Below are 25,792 nucleotides of genomic sequence, written 5' to 3'. Positions count from 1 at the left end.
TAATAAAAGCATATACAAACTTATAAGGTGTACTGAGTGGTAAGTTTCATTATCATTCCATAAAGGGTTTACTTTGTATAGCACCAAGGTACTTTTCATATTGGCTCCTAAAACTAAATAAAATCAACAACAAAAATTTAAAAAGCTGATTTTTCTCACATCCAGTAAAAAAGTGACTTTATATAACATGCGAAGGAAACACAGTATGCTGACTAGTCTCCTCAAACTCCGCCCCAGTTTGTCAACAGGGACTCGGACTGTCTCTGATCTACCCATGCATGCTCAGAGAACAATGGGTGGCACACATGAGGAAGGGCTTAGGACTTTCTCAGTGGTGGTGCACGTGCCTGGCATGCACAAGGCCCCTAGGTTCAACCTCCAAAATGCCAAAAAAAAAAAAAAGTGCATATCTTCTTAAAATACCTTATGTTTATTCTTACCAAACAGTATTATATATTAAAAAGCATATTAATGCTAGCCCATTACTTAGAACATCTATCTTATATATCTATCAGTTTCTTTCCAATTATTGATGTTTTGTTTAAGGAGAAAAGATAAACGTGCACTTAGATTTCAACACACCTGGGCCTAAACATTAGCTGACTTCCTAAGAAAAGCATTCTGTAAGATTGGAGCATATGCAGGCACATTAGCATGTGTGTATAGAACAAGAGTTGGAACACTGATCAGAGCATACACATGAGTATAATAAAGCTGGAACACTGACCAGATTACATATGCACACGTGTGTATATTATAATGGAGCTGGAACACTCATCAATGCATACACATACATACATGTTTATATAAGAGCTGTAACATTAATTAGCACACACATGTGTGTGTATATATACACACATAAAGATATAAATATAATAGAATAGAACTGTAAATATAATAGAGTTGGCCAGGGCACACACATATGTATTATTTTATATGTGTGTATATGTATATATATGTATATGTATATATATATATTAGAGCTATAACTGGTCAGGGCACACACATATGTGTTAATACATGTGTGTGTATATATATGTATATATATATTAGAACTATAACTGGTCAGGGCACACACATACGTGCATATTATTATATATATAAAATAGAGCTGTAACTGATCAGGGCACAGACATACATGTGCATGTATATATATTATATTGTGTGTGTGTCCTGACCAGTTATAGCTCACATATATAACTGATCAGGGCACATACATATATGTATATTATTATATATAAATATAATAGAGCTGGTCAGGGCACACAGATACATGTTTATTATTATATATATAAAATAGAGCTGTAACTGGTCAGGGTACACACATATGTATATATTATAATAGAGCTGTAACACTGATTAGAACACACATACATACATATATATGTATATAACAGAGTTGGACTACTGATCAAAGCATATATGCACACATATATATTATAATAGTTAAAACAATGATCACACATGCACATACACATATACAGCAGTGCTAGAACACTAATCAGAGCACACACACATATGTATATAATAGAGCTGGAACACTGATCAGAGCATACACACATATAATTGAGCTGGAACACTGACCAGAGCATACATATACATGTGTACATTATTATGGAGTTGGAACACTGGACAGAGCACACAAGTACACACATGAATATAATAGAACTTGAACACTGATCAGAACACACACGCACACATATGTATATAATAGAGCTAGAACACTATTCAAAGCACTCCCACACGCGTGCACATACAGTAGACTTGGAACACTGATCAGAGAACACACGTGTATGTATATAATCAAGCTGGAACACTGATAGTAACATTACTTTTACTCTCCATGAACATGTAAAAACAAGAGTAACTGGAAACAGCTACCATATAGGAAAAGGTGAGACTTGGAATAATCCCTACCTGTTGGTGGTTCTGTTGAGTAAGCTGTTCAACTTGGGATTTAAATAATTTATTTTCATCTTGTACTTCCTATAAACAAAAATTAAACGTGAATACCTAAACAGAGACTTTTATTTTTCTATAAGGTTTTCAAATGTCATACAGTCTAGGAAAACTCCAAAACAGTAACAATTTTAAAAAGATGGAAAAGGCCAAATTAAAAAGCACTACTAGCCGGGCAGTGTTGGCGCACTCCTTTAATCCCAGCACTCGGGCGGCAGAAGCAGGCGGATCTCTGTGAGTTTGAGGCCAGCCTGGTCTACAAGAGCTAGTTCCAGGACAGCTAGGGCTGTTAAACAGAGAAACCCTGTCTCGAAAAACCAAAAAAAGCACCACTAAATTAAAATACAGTAACTTTATTTAGTTCTAGTCTTGGAAGGGGTATGTTTCAGTAGAATAAACTGACCCAACACCTTTAAGACTCTAGTATAGGGTGGCATGAATCTGCCAGGGCAAGGTTCTCAAGCACCACACTGCAGCATCGTTACAGGCTCTTCTGTCATCTAGTAATATAAACAGACTCCAGACAGGGGCAGCGACAACCTGAGATGCCTGCTGCTACCGTTATAAAATCCCGCGGGGAGCACTGCAGTGCTGACAGATAGTTTACTGCACAGTTAGCTTCCCTCCTAAGGTTAGAACGCTATTCTAACCACTCAGTGCGGTAAACTACATGAACTAAAATTCTACTTATTAAAAGGAAACACAAAAGTGTTCAAAATCACAAAATGAGAGTGCTTTCTTCCTGTGACTTAAAACAGGAACTGCTTATATTTCAATGTATAAACACTCTCAATTTTAGAAGAGAGGACGGGAGTCAAAGATAGTCAAACCTCACATAATAAAACATTCATTTTCAATTTTTAATATTATATAAAAAGATCTTAAAGTTAGGTTCTTTTTTAAGTCATCCCAGAAGAACAATTGTGGAACAAAATTAAAAGATCAATTAACATACACATGACTTAAACATACTAAGAAATCTCAACTTCTCTCAATCTAAAGCCATTTAAAATGATCCTTCTTTTTAGGTATGACATCGTATCTACACCTTTTGCCAATGCTGGACATGAAGGGAAAACAGTCCTGTTGGCAAGAGTGTAGAGCTTAAGTAAGAACACATTCAAGGAGCATTTCAGCGTGGCCTAACAAAACTGAACATACTTAGTGAGAGAGGGCTTGTGACATAACAACGGCTCCACCTAGAGCACAAACATGGACCAGGCTGCTCCAAGGTACTGCACGCTGCTACAGACTCCTGCCCCTTCAGGCTAATGTCTGCGGCTACTTTGAGTAGTAAGTACATAGAAAGTGCAAACTGAGTTTCTCTTTAAACTACTAATCGCTAAAAACAAAGTAAACATGTTTAAACCATTAACACAGAATGTTACTTCTAGGAAAGTATAAGACAAATAGTATTCAAAATATGTTTGCAACAATAGCTAATGAAGTGTACTTGTAACTAGAGAACAACCCTAAATACCCAGGTATCTTCATCAGCTGTGACTGCTTATACAGTACATAATGAACAAACTCACTAAAGGTAAAGGGCACCTGGCCATGCTGACTCACATGCCTTTAATTCCAATACTCCTGCTCAGAGGCAAGAGGACCACAAGTTAGAAGCTAGCCAGGGTTTCATAGCAAGTTCAAGGCCAGGCTGAGACACTGTCTCAAAAAAAAAAAAAAAAACTTTAAAAATCAAAAACTAGTGATATAGGTAAGTATAGATGGAACATTTGTCTTGCATGTACAAGGCCTTAGATTCCCTGGATTTGGTCAATATGAAACAAAACAAACTGTTAAAAAAATCAAAAAAGGCATTTCTATGAAAAGTCTTAACACTAGAACTTAAACTGAGCACTTTCTCAAAAGACAGAACCAGCCCACAACCTGAACAATCAAAGAACTCATCTACTAATTAATTTTAAGTACTTACACTTACCTGTAACAGCTTTGATTTGTTGGAAAGATCACTCTCTGTATCTTTTAATATAGCTTCTATTCTCTTAATTTCATTTTCCTTTTCTTTCAACCTAGAATTTTTACAAGGACCTTATTTAGTACTGTACAAAGAAAAACCAGACTATGCTATCGTCCCTGAGAAAAAGACAGCACAATCAATGTCTACCAGCCATTTCTCTATTCTATCTACTTAGGATTTGTTTTAAAAGACAGTACTTCCAAGAGCTTTATATTTCCTCGTCCAAAACAATCTAAAACAGCATACTTTATTCTAATACTTAAGTAAATATGGCATTGCACAAGAGAAAAAAACTAAAATCTAAATACAAAACAGCATTTCAGCTACTTACTATAAAAAAATGTCTTAGCCACAATTCATTAACCCTAGAAGTTAGAAAACAATCCTTGTACTAAAGATATATACATACTGTTTAATTTGATACTTCTACTTCTTTCAACTTTGTAGTTTATTTCTAAAGACGGAGTGAAGGGTAGGTAGGTATACAGACACCACGGCACACACCAAAAGCCAGGAAATAACTGACAGGAGGTCAATTCTCTCCCACCGGGTGTGGGGCACGGTGCCCTGGGTGACTATGTACCACAGTACCAAGAAGTCAGTTTCTCTCTCAACCAGAGTTTTAGCCTTGGGAGCAAGCACCTTTACCCAGTGAGCCTTCCCTGACACACGTAAGGCTTCAATTTAGCCCAAGCCAATTCCAACTGCCCTTTCCATTCTAAACAACAGAGTTCTCTCAACACCTAACACCACCAAAGGATGTGTCTACTTTCTCAGGGCTAGAACCTATCTTTATCCTTTTCAGTATCCTCCGTGTCTAAAGACATATAAGACTCATCAAGTACTTTTATCCTTCATTAATTTATAAAGTGTCAAGAAATTATAGGTATTTACAAAAAAAATGACACAAAGGCATACATAAACAGTAAAATTTTTAAAAATGGAAAGAAAGCTAGACATATGGGTACATGAGTGCATTCAAGAGGCTGAGGTAGTTCGAGGCCAGTCTGGTCTACAAGAGCTAGTTCCAGGACAGGAACCAAAAAGCTAAAAAAGAGGCTGAGGTAAGAAGACTACAAGTACGTTCAAGGCCAGCCTGGGCTACAAAAGAAACCTTGTTTCCTGAATGAAAAAGAAAAAAAAAAAAAGAAAGAAGGAAGGAAAAAGGTGGAGGAAGAGGGGAGGGGAGGGGAGGAATAAAAACAAAGTAAGAAAAGGGAAAAAAAGGAATGGATGGTGGAAAGGCAAGGCGAGTCTTAGATGCACTCCCCTAAGTGAAGTCAATCTAAGAAGGTCGTGTGTACTGTATGGCTCCAACCAGGCCCCTCCCTCCGGAGAAGGTAATCTACAGAGGAAGGCAGTCCCTGCATACCAGGTTTCAAGGGAGATACTGGTTGGAGAGTGAATGGGGAGGGGAGAAGGAGGGAGGGATGAAAAGGTTAACAAGAGGGATCCTTGAAGGAGAGGAAAACTTGCCCTGCATGACACAGTGATGATGCATTGTTCTTAAACTTTTGCTGAGAGCTAATGGAAAACACAGTGTTCCGCTGCTAACAACCATAGCTTTTTGTTCAGCGGTGGTAAGGGGTATACTGCATCAATGTTGACATGTTAGTAACAGGAAAAAACGGGAGTGGTAATATGGAAACTAGACTTCTCAATCTTTTCTGGAAATCTAAAAGGGCTTCTCCCCAAATAAAGTCTATTATTTACCAAAGGAAAGGTCAAGAACCAGGTCCACTATACACACCTATAGGTCCCAGAAATTAGGAGGCAGAGACAGGGAGATCGTCTAAGCCCCAGGCCACTCAACGCTACACAGTGGGACCCTGTCTTAAAAAGGTAATAACAGGGCAGGTCAAGAAAAATTAAGGATAAAAATAATCCTAAAACTATATACTTTAGTGATTATAAGAGGCCATAAATGTATCTCGAAGCTCCTACTAGCAGATGAGAGAAAAATATCCTGATAGCTACTCAGTCTATAAATACATATACAATCATGATGCCCAGAAAGCCAGTCCCTTGTATTCAAAAACACAACCTGCAATCTTCATAATCTTAAAGACACTGTTCAAAGAAGGCTCTTCTTAAACAAATGTCAATCAATGCTGATGGATATCCTGCCAAAGAAAAAGCTCTCAAAAGTAATCCTCCTCTGGCCAATGGGATGGCCCATCAAACAAGTGGAGGTACTTGACACCAAGCCTGACAACCTCAATTCGATTCACAGCAACATGGCTGAGGGAGAAAACTGATTCCTGTAAGTTGTCCCTGTAGCCTACACACACGCGCCATGGCTCACAAAACCACACGTACACATACAATCAATGTTTAAAGGGATTCTCCAAAAACGTGGGACCTAGTTTTAATTCTTTAGTTTGTGGTGTAGTTTAAGAAAAACAACTGTGATCTGGGCGGTGGTAGTGCACGCCTATAATCTCAGCACTTATGAGGCAGAGGCAGGCGGATCTCTGCGTTTAAAGCCAGCCTGGTCTGCAAGAGCTAGTTCCAGGACAGGCTCCAAAGCTAGACAGGGACAGCTTGTCTCAAAACAAAAACAAAAACAAAAACAAAAACAAGGAAGGAAGGAAGGAAGGAAGGAAGGAAGGAAGGAAGGAAGGAAGGAAGGAAGGAAGGAAGGAAAGAAGGAAAGAAGGAAAGAAGGAAAGAAGGAAAGAAGGAAAGAAGGAAAGAAGGAAAGAAGGAGAGAAGGAAGGAAACATTTATTGGGTGTTGTGGTGATCTACTGAGTAAGTCTGAAGCCAGCCTGGGCAACAAAGTGAGACTCTGTCTCAAAAAATAATGACTTATGCAGGATAAAAACAATGCTATAATACTATTCTGGTATGAACACCTAAGAAGGCAGATCTCTATGATCTAAGTGGTGGTGATATTTTTATTATTCAGCATGGAACTAGCTTGACAAGATCCATGCTTCCTAAAAAGCAAGTACAATTATGATATGGCACGATCGGTTATGGCTAGGATTATCTACTGATTAAATGGAAATCAACTGATTTCCTCTTTATAATAATTGAACAATTTGTTTGTGGAAAAAGTCTATATTTGCAGAAAGAATACTGGAGAAAATGGGTAAGTCTTTAGATATTCTTAAACATTTAAAGGGTCTCTGCTTTACTACTCAGCAAGCAGGAATTTCTCTTATCTGTCTCTAGACTATAATTAATACTTGACCATGAAATCAGAGACCCATAAAAATTAATTTTAAGCACATTCTGGCACACCTCATCAAAATACTAGCTAAAAGCATACTTACATATTTTCAAGTTCTTCAAACCGTGGTGCTGAACACACCTAAGAAACAGATTTACCTTTTAATGTTAGCATCAAAACAAATCATCATCAAAACAAATGCATGCCAACATTATCCCAATTATAAATAAAATAAAAATATAATCATGCTAAATTTAAGATTAGGTTGTTTATTTAAAAATGAAATGCTTTTTATCCCTTTCTGTAGATTTTTGAAACAGGAGCTCACTATGTAGCCCAGCCTGGCTTAAGCCCACAGTGACTCTTTTACTTCAGCCTTCCAGGGGATGGGATCACAGGTGTAAGCCAACAAGCCTAGGAGGAATGAGTTTTCCTGATCACACTTATCTTTTAAAAAGTATTTTTTTAAACCATGTGGTGGCCGTGCAGGCCTTTAATCCCAGCACTTGGGAGGCAGAGTCAAGAGGATCTCTGAGTTGGGAGCCAGCCTGGTCCACAGAGTGAGTTCCGGGATCCTAGATAGTGTACCGAATAAGCAGCACAGTTCAGCATAGCCTGCCGTCTATCTGACAAAGAAAGGAGGAAGAAATGCTTACACTATTAGCTTGACAATAACTGAACTGTGGCACCACACACAATCTGAGATCCGCATCGTACTCTCTAGAGTTACATGGGATGCACACTGCGTCCGTAGCACTCGTTTCTACTGTACCTCTGACAAAGCAGGCAGCGACACCTCCTGAACATGAGCCTTTAAAGATTCATTTTCTTCTTGAAGATCCTTAAAAAGAATAGATATGAATTGATACTCAACTATCAGAGAAAGGGTTGCTCTCACTGCTGTTTGCAGCTTCTCACCTGTATCCATTTCCCTCTATCTGTCAGGTCTCTGTCTTTGTCTTCTAACGCAGCCTTCATGGTGTTCACCTCTTCTTCCTTGCCTCTTAATCTGACAAGTTATTAAGAGGGACAAGTAAAAATTTTACATGATCTTAAATACCCAGGTGTTTTTGTAGTCCACGTCTACTGTACTATTGTAGAAATAAATATTTCTACAAATCATTTTAATATAAAGGAATACAAGATTTGAGATATAAAATTAAAAAGGGTAAGATAAGCAAAGTCAAGCTATCACTGAACACAGAACGGAGGAATTAATGGAGCTCTACTCTTGCCCCACACCACCCCATCTAGGCAGTATCAGGAAATTCACACAGCTTAGCAAACCGGCTCAGGTGTCAATTCCATGGCCAGTTTTACATGGTAATTAAAATATGCAAGAAGCAACATCTCCATTTAAGGTATACTATGATTATAACTCCAAAGAATAGGGATTCTCATGCCACCACCTCCTTCCCACAAAAAACTAGTAACTGTTAAAATATGATGAGAACCAAAGACTTACAAAAATCAAAAACAAAACTCCTAAGGACTTTTGAAAAAACTCAGTATTTTCCAGAACAATGAAATCAAATTATAAAAAAGCTACAATTTTCATTAAATTTAACTTATAGAAAAGAGATATTTATAGGAAAATGAGATAAATGTTACTTACAAGTTCTGAAGCTCCTGAACTTGAGAGGTAACAGATAACTAAAACACAAAGGACAGAAAAAGCAATTCAAAATTCTTTCTCTAAACTAATCAAGCTTTATGTTGTAAATCTTTATAATGTGTATACTTCAAAATATAAATTCCAAGCTAAATTGCCCATGCCAAAATTACATGAGTTTACATTTCACCTCTTCTAGTTCCAGTGACAGTTAAACTAACAAAGTAAATAATAACAGGGCAGGGCCAAAGTAACGGTGATTATTATAAATAGCACACCTGCATAAAGAGGTTAACGAGGTACTGCCACAGTTAAGAACATGAGTCTTCCCATCTCCACACACTTCCATGCACTATCAGAATTTTCCAGCCTGGTCCTCAGGAATGTTTGCTCTACAGTGCTCTGTGTTTTCCTTAATTTCTTACTTATTTATGTATGTTATTTGTTTATGATTGAAATGTGCATGCATCCACAAATGTGCAAGAGGCAGAGGTCAACATGGTGAATCTACGCTCATCTACTGCTCTTCACGTTATGTTCTGAAACAGTCTCTTTACTGAACCTGACGCTTGGATCTGGTTAACCTGACTGGCCAGGGAGGTCCTAAGATCTTCCTGTTTCTATCCTCCAGCTGTGTACTGCCATGCTCAGCTTCTACAGAAAAGCTGGAGATCTGAATTCTAATCCTGTGCTGGTACAATGAGCACTTTACCCTCCCCAGCCCTGGGCTTCCTTTCTAGAAAGTCACTGGCAATCTAACACTGTATCCCACTCACTCACGGCCTTGATTCAGATGTCAGCTCCTCAGAAGGAGCCTCTCATGAAGGTTCAGTCACAAAACACTATCTCCAATCCTAGCATGGGGCGTTGACAGGCTGTCACATTAATCCAATGGATGAACAAATCATCTCCCACACAATCTCATCATTTTAATGAAGACTCATCAGATTAAATTTAATAAAACCCATCTACCAAGTAAAGTCTACTTCTAGAATCTCCAAGGAAACTCATTTTTTTTTTTTTTTGCTACATTCAGAGGATGAATACACATTCTATAACAACACATTCTGGTCCATGCAGTTTGTTTTACCAGTGTTCTGTATTTTGCATTTTTTAAACGGATTAAAATGAAACATTAATACAGAGAACTTGTTCTAGAAGAGGGCCTTAGTAAAAGGTTTTAAAAAGGAATATAAATAAATATACTTGTAGTAAGTTATTAAATGGCTTTTCTGAATAGCAAGAAGAACCAAATTTAAAGTAGCTCATATATAACATAGGCACTACTGAGTCTGTCATGCTGTGGCTCTGGGATTTTTACCTGGTGAGCCTTTTCAAGCTGGGCATTTCCTATTTCTTCTTTTAGAACCTCTATTTCCTGTTTCAAAGCCTTGACAATGATAAAACAGACAAGATTGGACAATGGAAAACACACTGAAGTTGACAACATATAAACACATGGAATCAAATGGTATTAACTCGAGTTGAACAGAAAGCCCAGACACTGTTCTTTCTCCTAATACCTGAACAGTTTTCTCCTTATTAGCAACTTTGAGAAGTTCAACTTCTAGAAGCTCTTCCACAGACTTGATCTGTCCATCTTTCTCATGGATCCTTAAACAAACAAATCAAATATTAGCTTGACTAGAAACGGCTGAGACCCACCAACTAAGCATAAAAACAGCACCATGGCATGAGAACTCTCCATGCCAACGCCTTCACTGAAAGTGAAACAGTGCCCAACTTCACAGACAAGCAGAGAAAATACTTAACACTCCTTTCAGGAAGAATGTAATCAACAGCTACTAGAAATCCGTGCATACAAGAAGATGGTGGTGTGCTTCAAAATACACAGGACACCCACCATGTGTGCCATTAAAATCCCAACACCAGGGAGGATCAAGCTCCATCCAAGGACATGGGCTTATAGGACTTTGAGCTTACTACACAATATGACATCAAAGCTGGTAGGTACCTTGCAAGGGGAACGCATGCTCGAAACTGTATCTCTGTGCAACATAAGCTCATCTGTAAGAGCTTCTGCTAAACACGGAAAATTAACAATTGATGTCACATAAAAAAAGAATCAGTTATGAAAATAAATTTTAAAAAGATGAAATCTTTCAATTTGGATAGCACTGCTAATCTCCCTTAGTTCACTGATAGAAATTGTAGAATGCAGGTTCAACTGAGTCAGGAGTGGTGTACACACTATCTCAGTCCTCAGGAAGGTGACAGAAAAGCAGCAGGAGTTAAGACACCAGGCCCAAGTAGTAGGGAAAACCCCGGCCAGACTCAAGTAGAAAGGGAGGGAGGGTGAAAAATAGGGGGAAGTAGGGGGGAGTAATGTATGTCACTTAGAGAAGATAGGTAGGTAGGTAGGTAGGCAGGTAGGCAGGCAGAGAGATAGATATGGATGGTAGATAGATAGATAGATAGATAGATAGATAGATAGATAGATAGATAGATAGATAGATAGATAGATAGATAGATAGATGTAATAATGTATGTCAACTATTACAAATAAATAAAACTCCATTTAATAGCACTAAGAAAATAAGTAAAAAAAAAACAATTTATAACAATGTTATCACTTACACTCTCCTAAGCTCTTCAACTAGAGACACAAAAGAAACCTAGAAATAGAAAGATGCATAATTTAGTAACTTTTAAAATTATGAGTGAGTCAGAGAAATATACATAATCCCTAAATTTGTTATTATACAAATTCAAATCAAAAAGGAAAAAGAAAGCCCAGAAATTCTAGATTTTCTTAACATCATAATGGTAAAAGTGAGGAACATTGTGAAAATAAACAGATGTGAGCGTGGCCCAGAAGAATAATCATTAGATAAATGCTTAATTACTTAGTCATTCTAACCAGGTGAAAAAATTACACCTAAGAAATTGTCTCAATCCTTGTAGTCTTTTTGCCGTCATTAGACCTGATTTATATGTGTAGTCAAAACCCTTTATTGTTGTATTAAAAAAAAAAGAAAGAAAGAAAATGGCCAGCAAGATGGCTCAGAGGGTAAATGCTTGTCACCCAAGCCTGATGATGTACATGAATGTGGATGGAGAGAGCACTTTCTAAGTTGTCCTGTGACCTCCACAAGCGATCCTGGTACATTTGAACCTTCATATATCCTACAAACAGCAACACCAACAATAATAATAAATTTGGGGGGGGGGGATTTTCAAGACAGGGTTTCTCCGTAGCTTTTTGGTTCCTGTCCTGGAACTAGCTCTTGTAGACCAGGCTGTCCTCGAAACTCACAGAGATCCACCTGCCTCTGCCTACCGAGTGCTGGAATTAAAGGTGTGCGCCACCACCGCCTGGCAATAAATTTTTTTTAAATAAAAAAAAAGTTGGGCTGGAGGGATGGCTCAAAAGTTGAAAGCACTGGCTACTCTTTCAGAGAACCCAAGTTCAGTATCTAGCACCCACGTAGCTGCTCACAACCATCTCAAACTCCAGACCCAGGACATCTGATACCCTCTACTGACCTCTAAGGGGCACTGCCCGCACGTGATGCATGGACACACATACAAGCAAAACACTCATATACATAAAATATAAGTAAATTTAACTAGATAAACAAAAAAATGAAATCCTATTTGGAGTAGTTCATAGAGTGCCTACCTAGCATGCAGACAGTTTTCAATAAACAGCAGCTTCTATTACCACTCTGGTCACTAATGATTCATTTATTGAAAGTTTAACTGAAAAATTCAGCCTTGGAAAAGAAACAACTGGGTGTTGCAATTCAAGCACCAGCTGTGCCTACTATAAGGAGAAATGTGTAGGATCAACAGTATGCATGACACAATATGAATTACCTGGTCACTCTGCTTGGCCTTTAATTCTTGAACTTCTTTTGTCAGGGTTGAGTTTTCTGTTCTTATGGCCTGTTTTCAAAACCATAAGCACAACATACTTTTTTATTCTTAAAACACTCACTATTTCAAAATAAGCTAGTCTATTCTTCCTCTTCTACCCTTTTCCCTATAGCCTGATAGTTAGTCAACCATTCTGAAATTCAGTTATCACCACATACATTTCCACTGAAGTGCCGACACCCTCAATGACCCAGCAGTTATAAATTCAATTACATCTTTTAATCTACTTTCCCAAAGGTCCGTGTTAATTTAGTAAGGGGCAGTGAGCACGGAGCAGTTGTGCCTGACGTGCTCACCCCACAGCCAGTCGCAGACTTGGGGTGTCTGCACACGGGTGCCAAAGGGACACACACTACAAACTGTAGTGACAGATCTATCTAACTGAGGAACACACACTACAAACTGTAGTGACAGATCTATCTAACCGAGGAGGTGCATACATACTACAATCATCTACCCATCTTCAATTCCTAAAGAACTACCATTTAAGTTAAATGAAATTTTTCCTGAACTTGTAACATACAGCACACAATCAGAGAAACCCTCCATACTGACAGAATGACACAAGGAAACCAAGCTGGAAAATGCTTTACATTCAGCTCCTCCTCTTTCGTGGCCACCTGAATGAGTCCAGTTTCAAGTAATTCTTCTACCGTCTTTAACTTTTCATCTTTTTCTTGAATGCTGAAATTATAAATTTAAAACATATGTATGAACTACTTGATCAAGGTAAATATCATTCCTAAGTATTTTACATAGATCAGCCCCTCTGTCCCTCATTCATTATGAACTTTTAACTCTAGAAAGATTTCTGAGGATCTCAATCATGGTGTTAAGGTGGACTCCTCACCAATAATTAAAACATGCTCAGGTAATATATGGATGACAACTGCCTGAACAAGTCAATCCATATCACGACACCCACAAACATACCATACAGTAACCCTGACTAAACCACAGTCCAGAACACTCTTTTCTACCACAAAACACAAATAGAACTTTAAGAACCTAGATTATTACAGCTAACTATTCTGTCACCACAAATTTGGTAGGAATGAGTCACCAAAGTAATGAAAAGTTAAACTCTTACCATTTTTCCATTTGTTCCATAATATCTTTATTAGGCTAAAAACAAAAACAACAAAAAGGCTTAATTCTACCAAGTTTGCATAAAATAAAATTAGTTTACAATTCACAGTCCCAGAGAACCTAGACAACAAAGAGGATCCTGAGAGAGACATACATGGATTTAATCTACATGGGAAGTAGAAAAAGACAAGATCTCCTGAGTAAACTGGGAGCATGGGGACCATGGTAGACTGGAAAGGAAAAGGGAGAGGGAGAGGAAGAGAGGGGAGCAGAGAAAAATATATAGCTCAATAAAAATAATTTTAAAAAAAGAAGATTAATTTAGAAAAAGATTCTGTGGAAATACTTCAGGATTCTAAGTAATTCCAAAATTTAGTCCTTCTTTGAGGACTAAATTTAACAATTACAAATTTTTTAATCAAAAGAGCAAAAAAAAAAAAACATCTAGGTCCAGGATACAAAAGGAGGGACGTGGCACCAGCAACTTAAGGGTAATTTTCAGTCACTAAGTGACAATGGAAAGATTTCCTCAAATATAAAAAAAATTTAGGCATTTAAAGGCTAAAGTCACAAGAGACCGTTTCCTTTTTTGTTGTTGTTTTTTGGGGTTTTGTTTGTTTGGTTGGTTTGTTGGTTGGTTTGGTTTGTTTTTTTTTTGTTTTTTTTTTTTTTTTTGAGACAGGGTTTCTCTGTAGTTTTCAGGCCTGTCCTGGACCTAGTTCTTGCAGACCAGGCTGGGCTCGAACTCCCAGAGATCCGCCTGCCTCTGCCTCCCACGTGAATTAAAGGCATGCGCCACCACCGTCAGGTGTGGCCTTTCCTTTTTTCAACTGTTTTACCCCAACCAACACTGAAGTCTAACACAAATTCAACTGCATAAATCTTGTTTATAATCAGTGGGTTTTGAACAAGTAGATAGATATAATAAAAGTTACCAGACCACAACAGAGACTATATTAAAAAGTGCGTGTGCACTGCAGAAGCAATACACAATACATCTCCTTATAAAGCATGGAAAACATGACATTAAAACTGGTCATACGCACTTGACCTTTCAGTCCTAGAACCCAGCATGTGCTCACCTACAAATGTCTGGGGTTACTAATATACATATGGAAGCAAAGCTTTCTCCCTCCACATTCTCACTCAGGCAATTTAGTATCTGGCCAAACAGGTCTGGAGTTTTCTATCCATACCTCATTAAACAATGTCCTAATTCTGTTCATTTCCTATTTTTTATGTCTACCTCATTATACTCATTTTCAAAAATAAAACTAATGTTCCACTGCAAAATCTGAGGCCTAAGATTCTACCTCTTCTATATTTTTAAATCATTCCCTTCTATTTGGTGCCTAAATGCAGGTCCTCATCTCTATTCATCCTAAACACAACAATGCCCTAAATTCTGTCTGTACTTCATAAAAATTGTTTTGTTAGCTGCAAAGGAAAGGTGTCCCAATGAGGAAAAATTGTTCCATTATTAAAAAAAGGAGAGAAGAAATTCCCAGATTACATCAGTGTGATAGTGTAGAAACAACTCTGACAGGTTACTTTTTAAAGACTTAAAACTCTCCTGGAAAGTCTTTAATCCGCATTTGTATCAATGAACCCCAACTTACAAAACAGACAACACTATAAAGCCCAGCTTACCTGTGCCTTAACTATGTAGTTGTCCTAGGCTCTCACTGGACCCTACTGCTTCTCTGACTTCTACCTTCAGACACCTCACTTCCATCACTGTGAGTTCTCTCACACGTGGAGTAAATGTTTGTCCATCCTTGCAATGATCTTCATGGTTACCTCGGGTTCACAAGCCTTACACAATGAACAAAGCTTTTCCTAATTAGGCCCTAGCAAGTCTTTCTCTAGCCCCACCCCTATTCTCTGCACTCACACAGCATCTCTGCGTGTTCCTGCTGTACACCAGCATGCTGCTCAGAGTTTTCTCCCAGCCACGACCCCTCACTGTTCAGCAAACTCCTGGCTAAGCTGTCCCATGTTACCTTTCCACTCTTCAAATGAAATCTTACTGTAAACCTAGACACAGCTCAATAATCTAACTCACCCTGCTTTTCTTCTATACACGGCTATCTGCACATTAAGTCATAGCCTCAAGCCAAGAATCAAGTTCCAATCACCTTCAGAGCCTCAGCATAGACATAAATATCTAGTGTACACTCAACAAACACTCAATGAACTCAACTTCCCTTAATAAAATCATAATTAGTTAAGTACGCTGGCTCTTTGGTTCAAATACTGACCAACATTTTTATTTTACTACATTCTTTATCATCCTAATCCAGTCCTATTACTTGCTCCAGCACAATAAACCTAAATCTTCAATAATTCAGTATGATCATGAATAGGTGTCAGGCAAAGAAAAGCAATTTCCCATGATTTTTACTTAGTAACCCTGATCACAACTCTTAAAAACCTTCTGGAGCAAAAATAAAGGCATGCTGCTGCTCGGCTATCACATTTGCAAGCAGGCCCAGCCACCCTAGACATTAGCTAGTGACCCGCAAACCTGCACACACTCAGCCTCCCTCTCCTCAGTGTCTGAGCACACTCCCGTACTTGGGGCTCTGGCCTTTGCTTTCCTACACCTGAAGAAACAACAACATGGCAATGTTACCGGCTTCTCCTTCAGTAAGTTCAACCTCTTCCTCCGGAATAAAACCATCGGCAAGAGAGAGGGAAATCTTACATCACAAACTCGTTCTCTCTTAACTGTCATTTGGAATTCTAACTGCTGGACAGGAAGGGGGAGGTTAAAGAAAGGTGGAAATGAAAAGAAACTTAGGGACACTTTCTTTATCTCTTATTTTAGAAAGGCGACTGCAAGTTGTCGAAGAGTGAGGCTGGAAGATGGCCCAGAAGTGAGTGTGCCTGTCGCCAAGCTAATGCCCAGGTTCAACCCCTGGGGCCCACATGGTGGAGAACTGATTCCTCAACTACACTGCAAGCTGTTCTCTGTGTGCGCACTAGATACATGTTTAAAGCAAAGGACAAGCTGTCCTGACTTGCGAAGACAAAGGCCTCAGGCACATATTAAGTTTTAAAATAAGCATACAAGTCACTCATGGATGGGTAGAAAACACTTTTATCTGCTGAGCTATCTAGCCAGCTCTGAGAACACTTTGTACAATTATGACTTGAGGGGTTTATGTGAGAAAAAGGTGAAAGCAACACCAGGGAAGCAGCAGAGAAAAGACACCACTAGAGGTTGGCTTATGAAGCAGTGTCGTTCATTAAGAAGACAGATATTGGTAAGGTAGATGATTGGGAGCGTGTGTGTGTGTGTGTGTGTGTGTACACATACATATGTTACTTTTTAAGAATATGTGGTATATATATTGTAAAAGGAACATGTGTGTGCGTATTCCTTATCATCCTAATTGCTACTATATACATACGTACGTACACACGTGTACACACACATATACACACATTTTAAACAAAAAGAAATGACTCGGATGTGGCCTATATGCAAAAAATGAGACTAAGCAATATATTTAAGTTTCGTCATTCAATTCTAAGAGATCGTTTAGTACAACACTGGTGTAAAAGACTCAGTGAAAGGACAAAGAAACGTTAGCAATCTCAAGATGCTCCAAAGTTGCAAACTCACACTCCTTTTGAGAAAACGTATTACCTGTATGAAAAGATTAAGGCTCCAAAAACAGACTTTTCTTTCTTTTTGTAAAATACTTAATGAAAAGATTAACATTTGCTTCATCTCAGAGACACAAAACAGCACAAAATGGGCAGGTGCAATGGGAAGACACATCTAACTTCAGCACAATTTCTCCATCAGTTGGTTTCTCACTAGACTTTCTTACACTACACGGAAACCCTCACCTGTTGAGAAACAGCAGCCTGTAGCTTCTGAACTTCCAACTGTAATGCTTTGTTCTGGTCGTTCAGAATCTGGAGGGATAAAACCCAATTTACTTTTTGAGAAAGAGAAAGGCAGTAATCATTTGAATTGAGATTTTCAACAAGCAACCCCATACTGTTCATAGCAACGCTGCAATTACATACATACATGCTGTGGGACAATGGTTTGTACCCTGTCAATTTATTTTAATAAAGCGCTAATTGGCCAATAGCCAGACAAGAAATATAGGGGGGACAACCAGGCAGGAAGGGGGAGCAACTAGAAAAGTAGAATTCTGGGAAAAGGAAAGCTCTTTCTGCAGTCCTGACCCAGCCGCAGAAGAAGCAAGATGTGACTGCCTCACCAAAAACGGTACCAAGCCACATGGCTAACTAAGACAAGAATTATGGGCTAATGTAAGTTATAAGAATTAGTTAATAAGAAGCCTGAGCTAATGGGCCAATCAACTTATAAATAATATAGACCTCTGTGTGATTCTTTGGGACTGAATGACCACAGGACCTCAGATAACACATACATACATAAAAGTTCAGAGATTAGCACCTCAGCAATAGCGTAGACATCAAAAACTGTGCACAAATGTAAAGTACTCATTTAAAGATTGCCAAGGAATGCTTGGGGCAAAATAAATTTCAAACATTTATTTAAAGATAAAAGTCTAAGCCAGGCGGTGGCGGATCTCTGGGAGTTCGAGGCCAGCCTGGTCTACAAGAGCTAGTTCCAGGACAAGCTCCAAAGGTACAGAGAAACCCTGCCTCGAAAAACAAAACAAAACAAAACAAAAACAAAAACAAAAAAAAATTACTAAGTCACCAAATAAACTAAGGAAATAATGTTTCCAAATGGCTGTTCTGAGAAAGCTAAGTTCACAAGCTTAATCACACACCTTAAATTCCTCCATTTTGCTTGCAATCTGATGCTGCAGCTGCTCCTCAAGCACTCGTATTTTGTCATCCTTTACATAGATGCTACAAGGAGAAGAGCAGCAGTTACCACCAGCGCAGCCGTTCAGCCTCAGCTGAAGCAGCGCGGCACATGGATGTGAGCACCAGTTTCTCTGCACAGAATGCAGCACTCACCTCTTCTGCATCTTCTCTACCTCATGCACTGCAGCGGCCTGTGTGCAGAATAAAGGGAAAGCCTTATTATTTCTGAGAAAACCATAAAACTATTCATCTATCCATTCAAAAACTGTATTTCCATACATTTGAGTTACAGATAACAAAATTATGTGCTTCTTTGTCTTATTATTGTCCATTAGTTTTACTTCTCAGAGGTCAATTTTTCCTAATAAAAAGTTTCACTTTTATACATTAAAAGGAAAACACTAAGCAAGCAGTACATTAAGACTGTTTTAACAATCTCTTCTATCTCAGAAATGAGGAATTCATTGTATCATATGAACATTCCATCTAGGTGGTCTGTCAGAAGATCTCAATTATACATCCCAAAGCCAAACATAAGTAACCATTATAGACAGTATTTATACACAGAAAGCTGGGCTCACAGCCTCAAACAAACAAGAAAAGGCAAATCAAAATTCTGCAGAGGTAAATAAGCAAAACCAATCTACCTGCTCATTAGCCAGGGACTGCAATTTCTGCACTTCAGCTTTTAATAAGAAATTCATATTCTGTATATCCTAGAGCAAGAGAAAAGTACACAGTATTAAAAGAGTTTGATAGAATTTACTTTAAACTTGTGGCAGCATTATCTGTCCTACTTTAAGTGTTAGGCAAAAGTCTCAAATTACAAATTTCCTAAAACAAAAAGAAAGATCATCAATTTCTGTTACTTGCCAAATTTCTGAAATTGTTATGAAATGTATCATCTGAGTAAAACCTTTTGGGTTTTTCCTCTTAGAGATAAAGTATTTATAGCTCAGAAATAAGAAGCACTTTGTGGTGCATTACAGAGCCTTTGTCATCCTTTATATAACACATACTGACTACAGTCTTCAATCTGAGTCCTATAAAATACCGCAGCAGAAGCTGAGTTACTGTACCTTGAGCTCCTCCTCTTTGCTTGCTAAGTGGTCATGTTCACTTGCTAAAGAATCTTCAGTCTGCTTTAGCTGCTTGTCCTTTTCTGCAATCCTTCAAAAAGAAAATACATTTGTGCTTTTAATAAGCATTACCAAAGGACTGAGAATTACCTAGAAAGAATAATCTTAACTAAGTTTTACATAACTGAAGTTTCTCTTTCTACACTCTTAGTCTACAAGTAACTGTCACAAAGCATAGCACCCTAAAATATCAAGTGTGCGTGCGTGTGTGTGCACGTGCATGTGTGACAGAAGACAATGTGTGTGCGTGACAGAAGACTGTGTGTGTGCACATGTGCATGAGTGCATGCATGACAGAAGACAATGTGTGTGCATGCGTAAGACTGTGTGTGTACATGCATGCGTGACAGAAGACAGTGTTTGTGTATGTACATGTGCGCGTCAGAGGACTGTGTGCACGTGTGTACGTGACAGAAGACAGTATGTGTCTGAATGCATGTGTGACAGAAGATTGTGTCTGTGTCTGTGTGACAAAAGACAGTGTGTGGGTGCATGCACATGCGTGTGTGGCAGAAGACAGTGTGTGGGTGCATGCACATGCATGTGTGACAGAAGACAGTGTGTGGGTGCATGCACATGCGTGTGTGGCAGAAGACAACTTGCGAAAGTCTGCTTCCTCCTTCCAGCATGTGAGACCAGAGGATAAAATCTGGGTCATCAGACTTGACAGTGAGAGCCTTTTTTGTGAAGGTATTCCTGCAGTCCAAAATAGACCTTTTTCATAGCAGGATGATGGCTCACACCTGTACTCAAGAGGCTAAGGCAGGAGGATCAGCACAAACTCAATCACAAATACACAGATGGATACACAGAAAGATCCACTGTTTTATACATTAAGAAGTCTGGCATCAAAACCAGATTAGAGATCTCTGCAAACAACTGAGCCGTATCTGTAATTATGCACCAGACAACAACGCATATCCTGGTGTACAGGCTACTGTCACAGGGCTAGTGCAGAAGAGCCACAACAAGCACTAACTTTGTTCCACTACTCTGAAAACACAATTGCCTCTTCCACATAATCACCAATATCCCAAATGAAGGAACATTTGCTGGGCTCTTTCTACAATAACAACAAAAACATGCAATGTTTGGAGACTAAACAAACACAGGCTAACAGAAAAGAGCAAATAGAGTTTAGAGTAATTTTTCAAACACATCAGAGTATGAAGTTAATTCTGAATTGTATCAAACAAGTATGTTAGTCACTATGACACAATTATAGGAGAAGTGTGGAATGCAGGCTTACACTTTATGTAATTCTTCTGCTAGAACTGAAGCGGAGGTCTGAGAAAGAAAAACATTATCAACATAAGAGCAATTGAGAAAAAGCGTAAAAGCTGTAGAATAATAATCACAACAGAGCTTTTATTAAAAAAAAAAAACAAGAGAAATTAACATATAAAGTTGTTAAAGACATATCTGGCCTATGGTGAGTAGCCATCATTCTGAAAGCACATCTGATCCCCAACAGCCAGTATTAGGAAATTACACACCACGTCATGGACTATAAGACTTAAGCAAGTGGGCAGGCTGGGAACTATGAAAGTGACACGCAACAAGTACGTAAGGTGCAGGTCCATTCACAAAGGCCATCACTACCCCTGTGCATCTCTTCCTCAGCAACGTCTCCTGAAATGATTAGGACAATGCAAGGAAGCACATGCTCCCCTGCCCCTGCTAACGGCTCTCAGCACTCGCCAACATTTCTGACCAAGTCGGCCAGCTGATGATAAAGATCTCAATCCAACCTCAGTGAATTTTAAACTACCACCTCTAAAAGAAAGCAATTCAGAAAAATACGTTTATGTGCAAAAAACGTTGGAGTTTGAACTCTAAAAGACACTTTTATTCACTTTTAACATAAGAGTCAAATTTCTTTTTTAAAGATTTGTTTTTATTTTGAATATTGTAAGGTTGGGGGGGGGCACGGACCCATGCGCTCAGATGATGGAGGGGGCCATTAAGTCCCCTGGAGTTGGTGTTACAGGCAGTTGTGAAATGCCGAATACAGGTGCTGGGAACTGAACTCTGATCCTCTCGAACAGCAGCAGGCACATTCTACTGCTGAGCCACCTCTCCAGCCCACGACTCAAATTTCAAGTATTTGTTGCTACAAATAATTTTGATAATTTAAAAGTTCAACTGAAATTTATAGTATGTGTGTTTGTAGAAACGTTTACTTTTTCTAAATGTTCTATCATTTATATTCCAAAGCTGATCTATCAATCAATCAAAGCATGGGGCAATGATGTCAAATCACAGGTCTTACCATACCATAAAAAAAAAAAAAAAAAAAAAACCCGTGCAATGTTTACCATTAACTAAACTGAAGCACACATTTTATATACATTTTGGGAGCTGTAGCTAACACAGCTGCCCTCTGTCATCTGGAGATTCTTAAGGCTCAGTTACTGTGATGTGGCAGTCCCTACTCTGGGCTCCACTTGGCTCCCTTTTGCTCTGTGACAGAGTTGGGAGCATTTTTCCAGGGGAGAGTGCTTTCACCTAATCCTTCTAATTATACAGATTTGGGGTTCTTAGTGCTTCCCAAGCACTAAGTGTCTGAAACACGGGCCACTACATACTGATTCAATGACTGTTCTCCCAACTACTGACGGTTGCACTACACAGGTCTTCAGATAATTGTTCAAACAGCTGGAGAGTTAGGATTAATGGTAAGCAAGTAAAAGTACACCATTACCTGGGCAGCTATCTGGGAATGAAACTGCTGAATCTGAGCTTTCAAAGACTCATTTTGTTCCAAAATATCCTTTTCATCAACAGGAAAAAAAAGAGGGGACAAATGTGTTATTAATAAATATCCACGTGCACATGAACACAATGATTTAACATGTTCTTGGTTTATCTTTAAACTGTCTTTATTTAAAGCAGTTAAGCATTTCATTTTGTTAATTTACAAGGGAGACATCTAGGCTGTTTTACTGTCCCTGATACTATCACAAGAAGTCCTAAGGAAGTGGATGAGCTCATCTTTAAACAAATGCTCAAAGATTAAATGTTAATTATTTACCAGTATTTAGAATTAAGACATATCACATTTATCCTAATTCCATTTTCTTAATGATTTAGACATTGAAACAAAAGTTTATTTGAATATAATGTATTCATATAAGTTTTACATTTTCTTTTTTGCAATTTTTAAATTAAAATATAATTACACCATTCCCCCAACCTCTCCAAAGGCTTCTCTCCCTCTCTCTCAAATTCATGATCTTTCTTTATTACTGTTACACATGTAAACAAATAAATACACCCCCTTATTTTTAAATAAAGAAAAACAAATACCTGAACTTGAATTTGCAGAGACTCTTCTTTGCTCACCCTCTTTTGCTCTGACTCCATTAACTGCATTAGTCTTTGCTCCAACTGTTGTTTTGATACCAAAGTGTCTGTGAGCTTACTATGCAGACTCTGGACTTCATTTTCTTTGGCCACAAATTTACTTTGTAAATCTGTAGCAAACAAAAATACTACATCTTACAAAATGCCTTTCTTTGACCCCTTCCATCCCTGGTATGTGTCACCTTCTCTGGAGCGCTTGCATGGACCTTCCCCTTCCCCTCTGCAGCCTCAGCAGACTGTCCTTCCCTGTATAACACTAGCCACCCTGTCTAATTCCTGTTGCTCTTAAGGGTCAGAGATTGCCTTGCCTCTATAGCCAAAGCTGTGCCCAAAGACATAGCACAAAGCTCAATAAACATTAACTAAATGGAATATAAAAATCTTAAATGATTCTACCAGTTCTTAAAAGTACTTTTTATTTCCCCCAGAGATATATGAATAATTATGCTAGCAAATTCATGTAAATTCCTTGAACTTTGCTACACAGAAAGACACCAAGGAAATCTACTATGTAAAAGCTGACATTTAAAATACCATTTAAATAATTTGAAATAAAAGGTAACTTTTCTGTTTGCTTTTCATCCTCCCCACAGATAACACCCCTCAAAAAAATATCAAAAAAAAATTACATATAAGCCATCCTAATGCAAAATCACAATAAATGAGGACAAAGTAAATTTAAAAACAACCACTAACTTGGCAGAGAAGAGGAAGGGAAACACCCTAAATCAAAAAGATCAATGAGAGGAGATAGCAGGCAGCATGAGAACCATCAGCCTTTCTGATGAACAAACAAGCCCACAGGTCGGAGGGAGCATTACCACAGACAGAAACATGTAGCATGAGCATGTGTCTCCATTAGGAAAGGTAAGTTCTCATATCTATAAAATAATAACTTGGAAAGAACTCCTGAAAATTAAAATATAATGGACATATCTTGGATTATTATTCAAGATATTTACTACCATCAGTTAAAGCATTAAGTTCATGATGTCAAAATTCTGTAGATGAAATTATTGCTGACTTACAACTCATCACAAAAAGGTCTAGAATGAACAGAACAACTGAGCCTACAATCAAACCAATCCAATATGGTAAAGATGCTTTCAGATTACTGAAGGCCAATGCACTTCCAGGCATACTCATATGCGGCTAGTGAAAACCAAGCTTTATTCAATGAAAGAAGGAGACCGTGGCAGTGACACAGACTCCAAACAGAATGGAGAGAGGACGCAGTCTTAGGAAGGCAGCTGTGGAGGAACCTGAAAGTAACAAGCACTACAGAAGACCGGCCTCCAGAAAGGACCATGAGGAAAATGTAACCCAACTCCCTGCCTCTAGCACCTAAGACGTTGAGGGGCAGTGGATTAAAAAATATTTAACATTAGACAAAAATTTTAAAATAAAATAGCATCAAGCAAGAGCAAAGCAAAGTAATAATAAGCTTCAGGAAATAAACAGAGCAAAGGAACAAATCAGTTTTAACAAATATCCTACATCACCATCCCATTATTGTCATGCTGACAAAAACATGAATCCTGATGTCATGAAAATCCATCAGCAGTTCAGGACAATGAGATACAAGGGGAAGAGTGAGATAAAGACTTTACTTTCTGTAACAAGAAGTCAGTTTCTGCCGAGAGGAAGCACTTCTTTATTGTTGCTTTACTCACTATAGCAAAGAATCAAAACCAACCCAGATGTCCATCATGGCACATACACACACATGCACAAGGGGTTTTTTGGTGGTGAATAAATGCATATAAATGTATTTGGTAGTGAAGGTGTAAACAGAGATCTTCAGCTCTGGAATAACTACTCTGAGTTCATTGAAATATAAAATTGCATCTGTTTGATTTACAAGGTTTTTTTCTATAGTAAGGTTTATTTTAAAAAAGAAACACCAAAAAAAAAAAATAATAATACTAAGGATCAGGATTACATTTGTTTAAAAATATGGAGTAAAATACTGAGACTCTAATGGCAAGATCAGTTAGAGCACAACAGTTAAACAAAAATAGGAGGTAAATCACAAAAAGTAAAAGAGCACAGTTATGGGGCTGAGGGTGGCTCAGGAGTTAGGAGCACTTGTGGCTCTTACAGAGGACCAGGTTTGGTTTCCAGCACACAGCAGCTCACAACCATTTATAACTCCAGCTCCAGGGGATCCCATGCCTTCTTCTGACCTTTTTAGACACTAAGCATGCATGTACATGATACACATACATACACATATATATGTATATATGCATGCATGCAAAATACATACATACAATAAAAAAGATAAACCTATGAAAATCTTTAAATAGAGTGCCATTTTACTCTATAGCTATTTGGTTTATACTGGCAGCCTTCTTAGCAAGATTCCTGTGTTTTAATGATAAAATGTTAAATTTCTAATAAGTATCTTCACAGAAATACCAACTTTCTATAAAAGTAGAAGTCTTAAAGTACCTTGTGTGCACTCAGAGGAAAACAGAGCTGACAAGTCAGAACTCTTATCTACCCTATGTGGAGCCATATTCAAGAACGAAAGATATGCTAGCTAGTTTTCATGTCCATCTAACAAAGATGGAGTCACCTAGGAAAAAGAAATCATAAGCAATTGTTCCCGCTTGTGGACAAACCCGTAGGGTATTTTCTTGTTTGATGACTCGTATGGAAGGGCCCAGGGTGGTGCCCCCATGGGGCTGGTGGTTCTGAGTGTTATAAGAAGGTAGAATGAGACGAGGTGATGGTGGC

At 38.3% G+C, this 25,792-nt stretch overlaps 1 protein-coding gene across 9 annotated transcripts in view; it reads right to left on the bottom strand.

Annotated features, from left to right (window-relative positions):
• The window catches only part of Ktn1 (kinectin 1), a 98,018-nt gene that overhangs the window by 29,292 nt on the left and 42,934 nt on the right, over nucleotides 1–25,792 (bottom strand). For 5 of the 9 annotated variants that reach the window (XM_050162387.1, XM_050162388.1, XM_050162381.1 and 2 more), the window contains 20 exons: nucleotides 22,994–23,160; nucleotides 22,389–22,457; nucleotides 20,934–20,971; nucleotides 19,625–19,715; nucleotides 19,193–19,261; nucleotides 18,699–18,736; nucleotides 18,506–18,587; nucleotides 17,580–17,648; nucleotides 13,720–13,754; nucleotides 13,223–13,313; nucleotides 12,570–12,638; nucleotides 11,328–11,365; nucleotides 10,253–10,343; nucleotides 10,051–10,119; nucleotides 8,733–8,770; nucleotides 8,036–8,126; nucleotides 7,890–7,958; nucleotides 7,221–7,258; nucleotides 3,902–3,992; nucleotides 1,918–1,986 (listed from right to left, as the gene is read on the bottom strand). In XM_050162387.1, coding sequence (XP_050018344.1) covers nucleotides 1,918–1,986; nucleotides 3,902–3,992; nucleotides 7,221–7,258; nucleotides 7,890–7,958; nucleotides 8,036–8,126; nucleotides 8,733–8,770; nucleotides 10,051–10,119; nucleotides 10,253–10,343; nucleotides 11,328–11,365; nucleotides 12,570–12,638; nucleotides 13,223–13,313; nucleotides 13,720–13,754; nucleotides 17,580–17,648; nucleotides 18,506–18,587; nucleotides 18,699–18,736; nucleotides 19,193–19,261; nucleotides 19,625–19,715; nucleotides 20,934–20,971; nucleotides 22,389–22,457; nucleotides 22,994–23,160 — 1,412 coding nt within the window. The remainder of the gene's footprint in view (nucleotides 1–1,917; nucleotides 1,987–3,901; nucleotides 3,993–7,220; nucleotides 7,259–7,889; nucleotides 7,959–8,035; nucleotides 8,127–8,732; nucleotides 8,771–10,050; nucleotides 10,120–10,252; nucleotides 10,344–11,327; nucleotides 11,366–12,569; nucleotides 12,639–13,222; nucleotides 13,314–13,719; nucleotides 13,755–17,579; nucleotides 17,649–18,505; nucleotides 18,588–18,698; nucleotides 18,737–19,192; nucleotides 19,262–19,624; nucleotides 19,716–20,933; nucleotides 20,972–22,388; nucleotides 22,458–22,993; nucleotides 23,161–25,792) is intronic. The other 4 variants (XM_050162380.1, XM_050162384.1, XM_050162385.1 and 1 more) reach the window with 1 other exon arrangement.

Source organism: Alexandromys fortis, unplaced genomic scaffold (assembly GCF_014885135.2).
Source record: "Alexandromys fortis isolate MF-2015 unplaced genomic scaffold, M_Fortis_MF-2015_v1.1 scaffold_130, whole genome shotgun sequence".
In the NCBI taxonomy this organism is placed as follows: Eukaryota; Metazoa; Chordata; class Mammalia; order Rodentia; family Cricetidae; genus Alexandromys; species Alexandromys fortis.
Note: the sequence above shows the minus strand (reverse complement) of the source record. Positions and strands in the feature narration are given on the sequence as shown.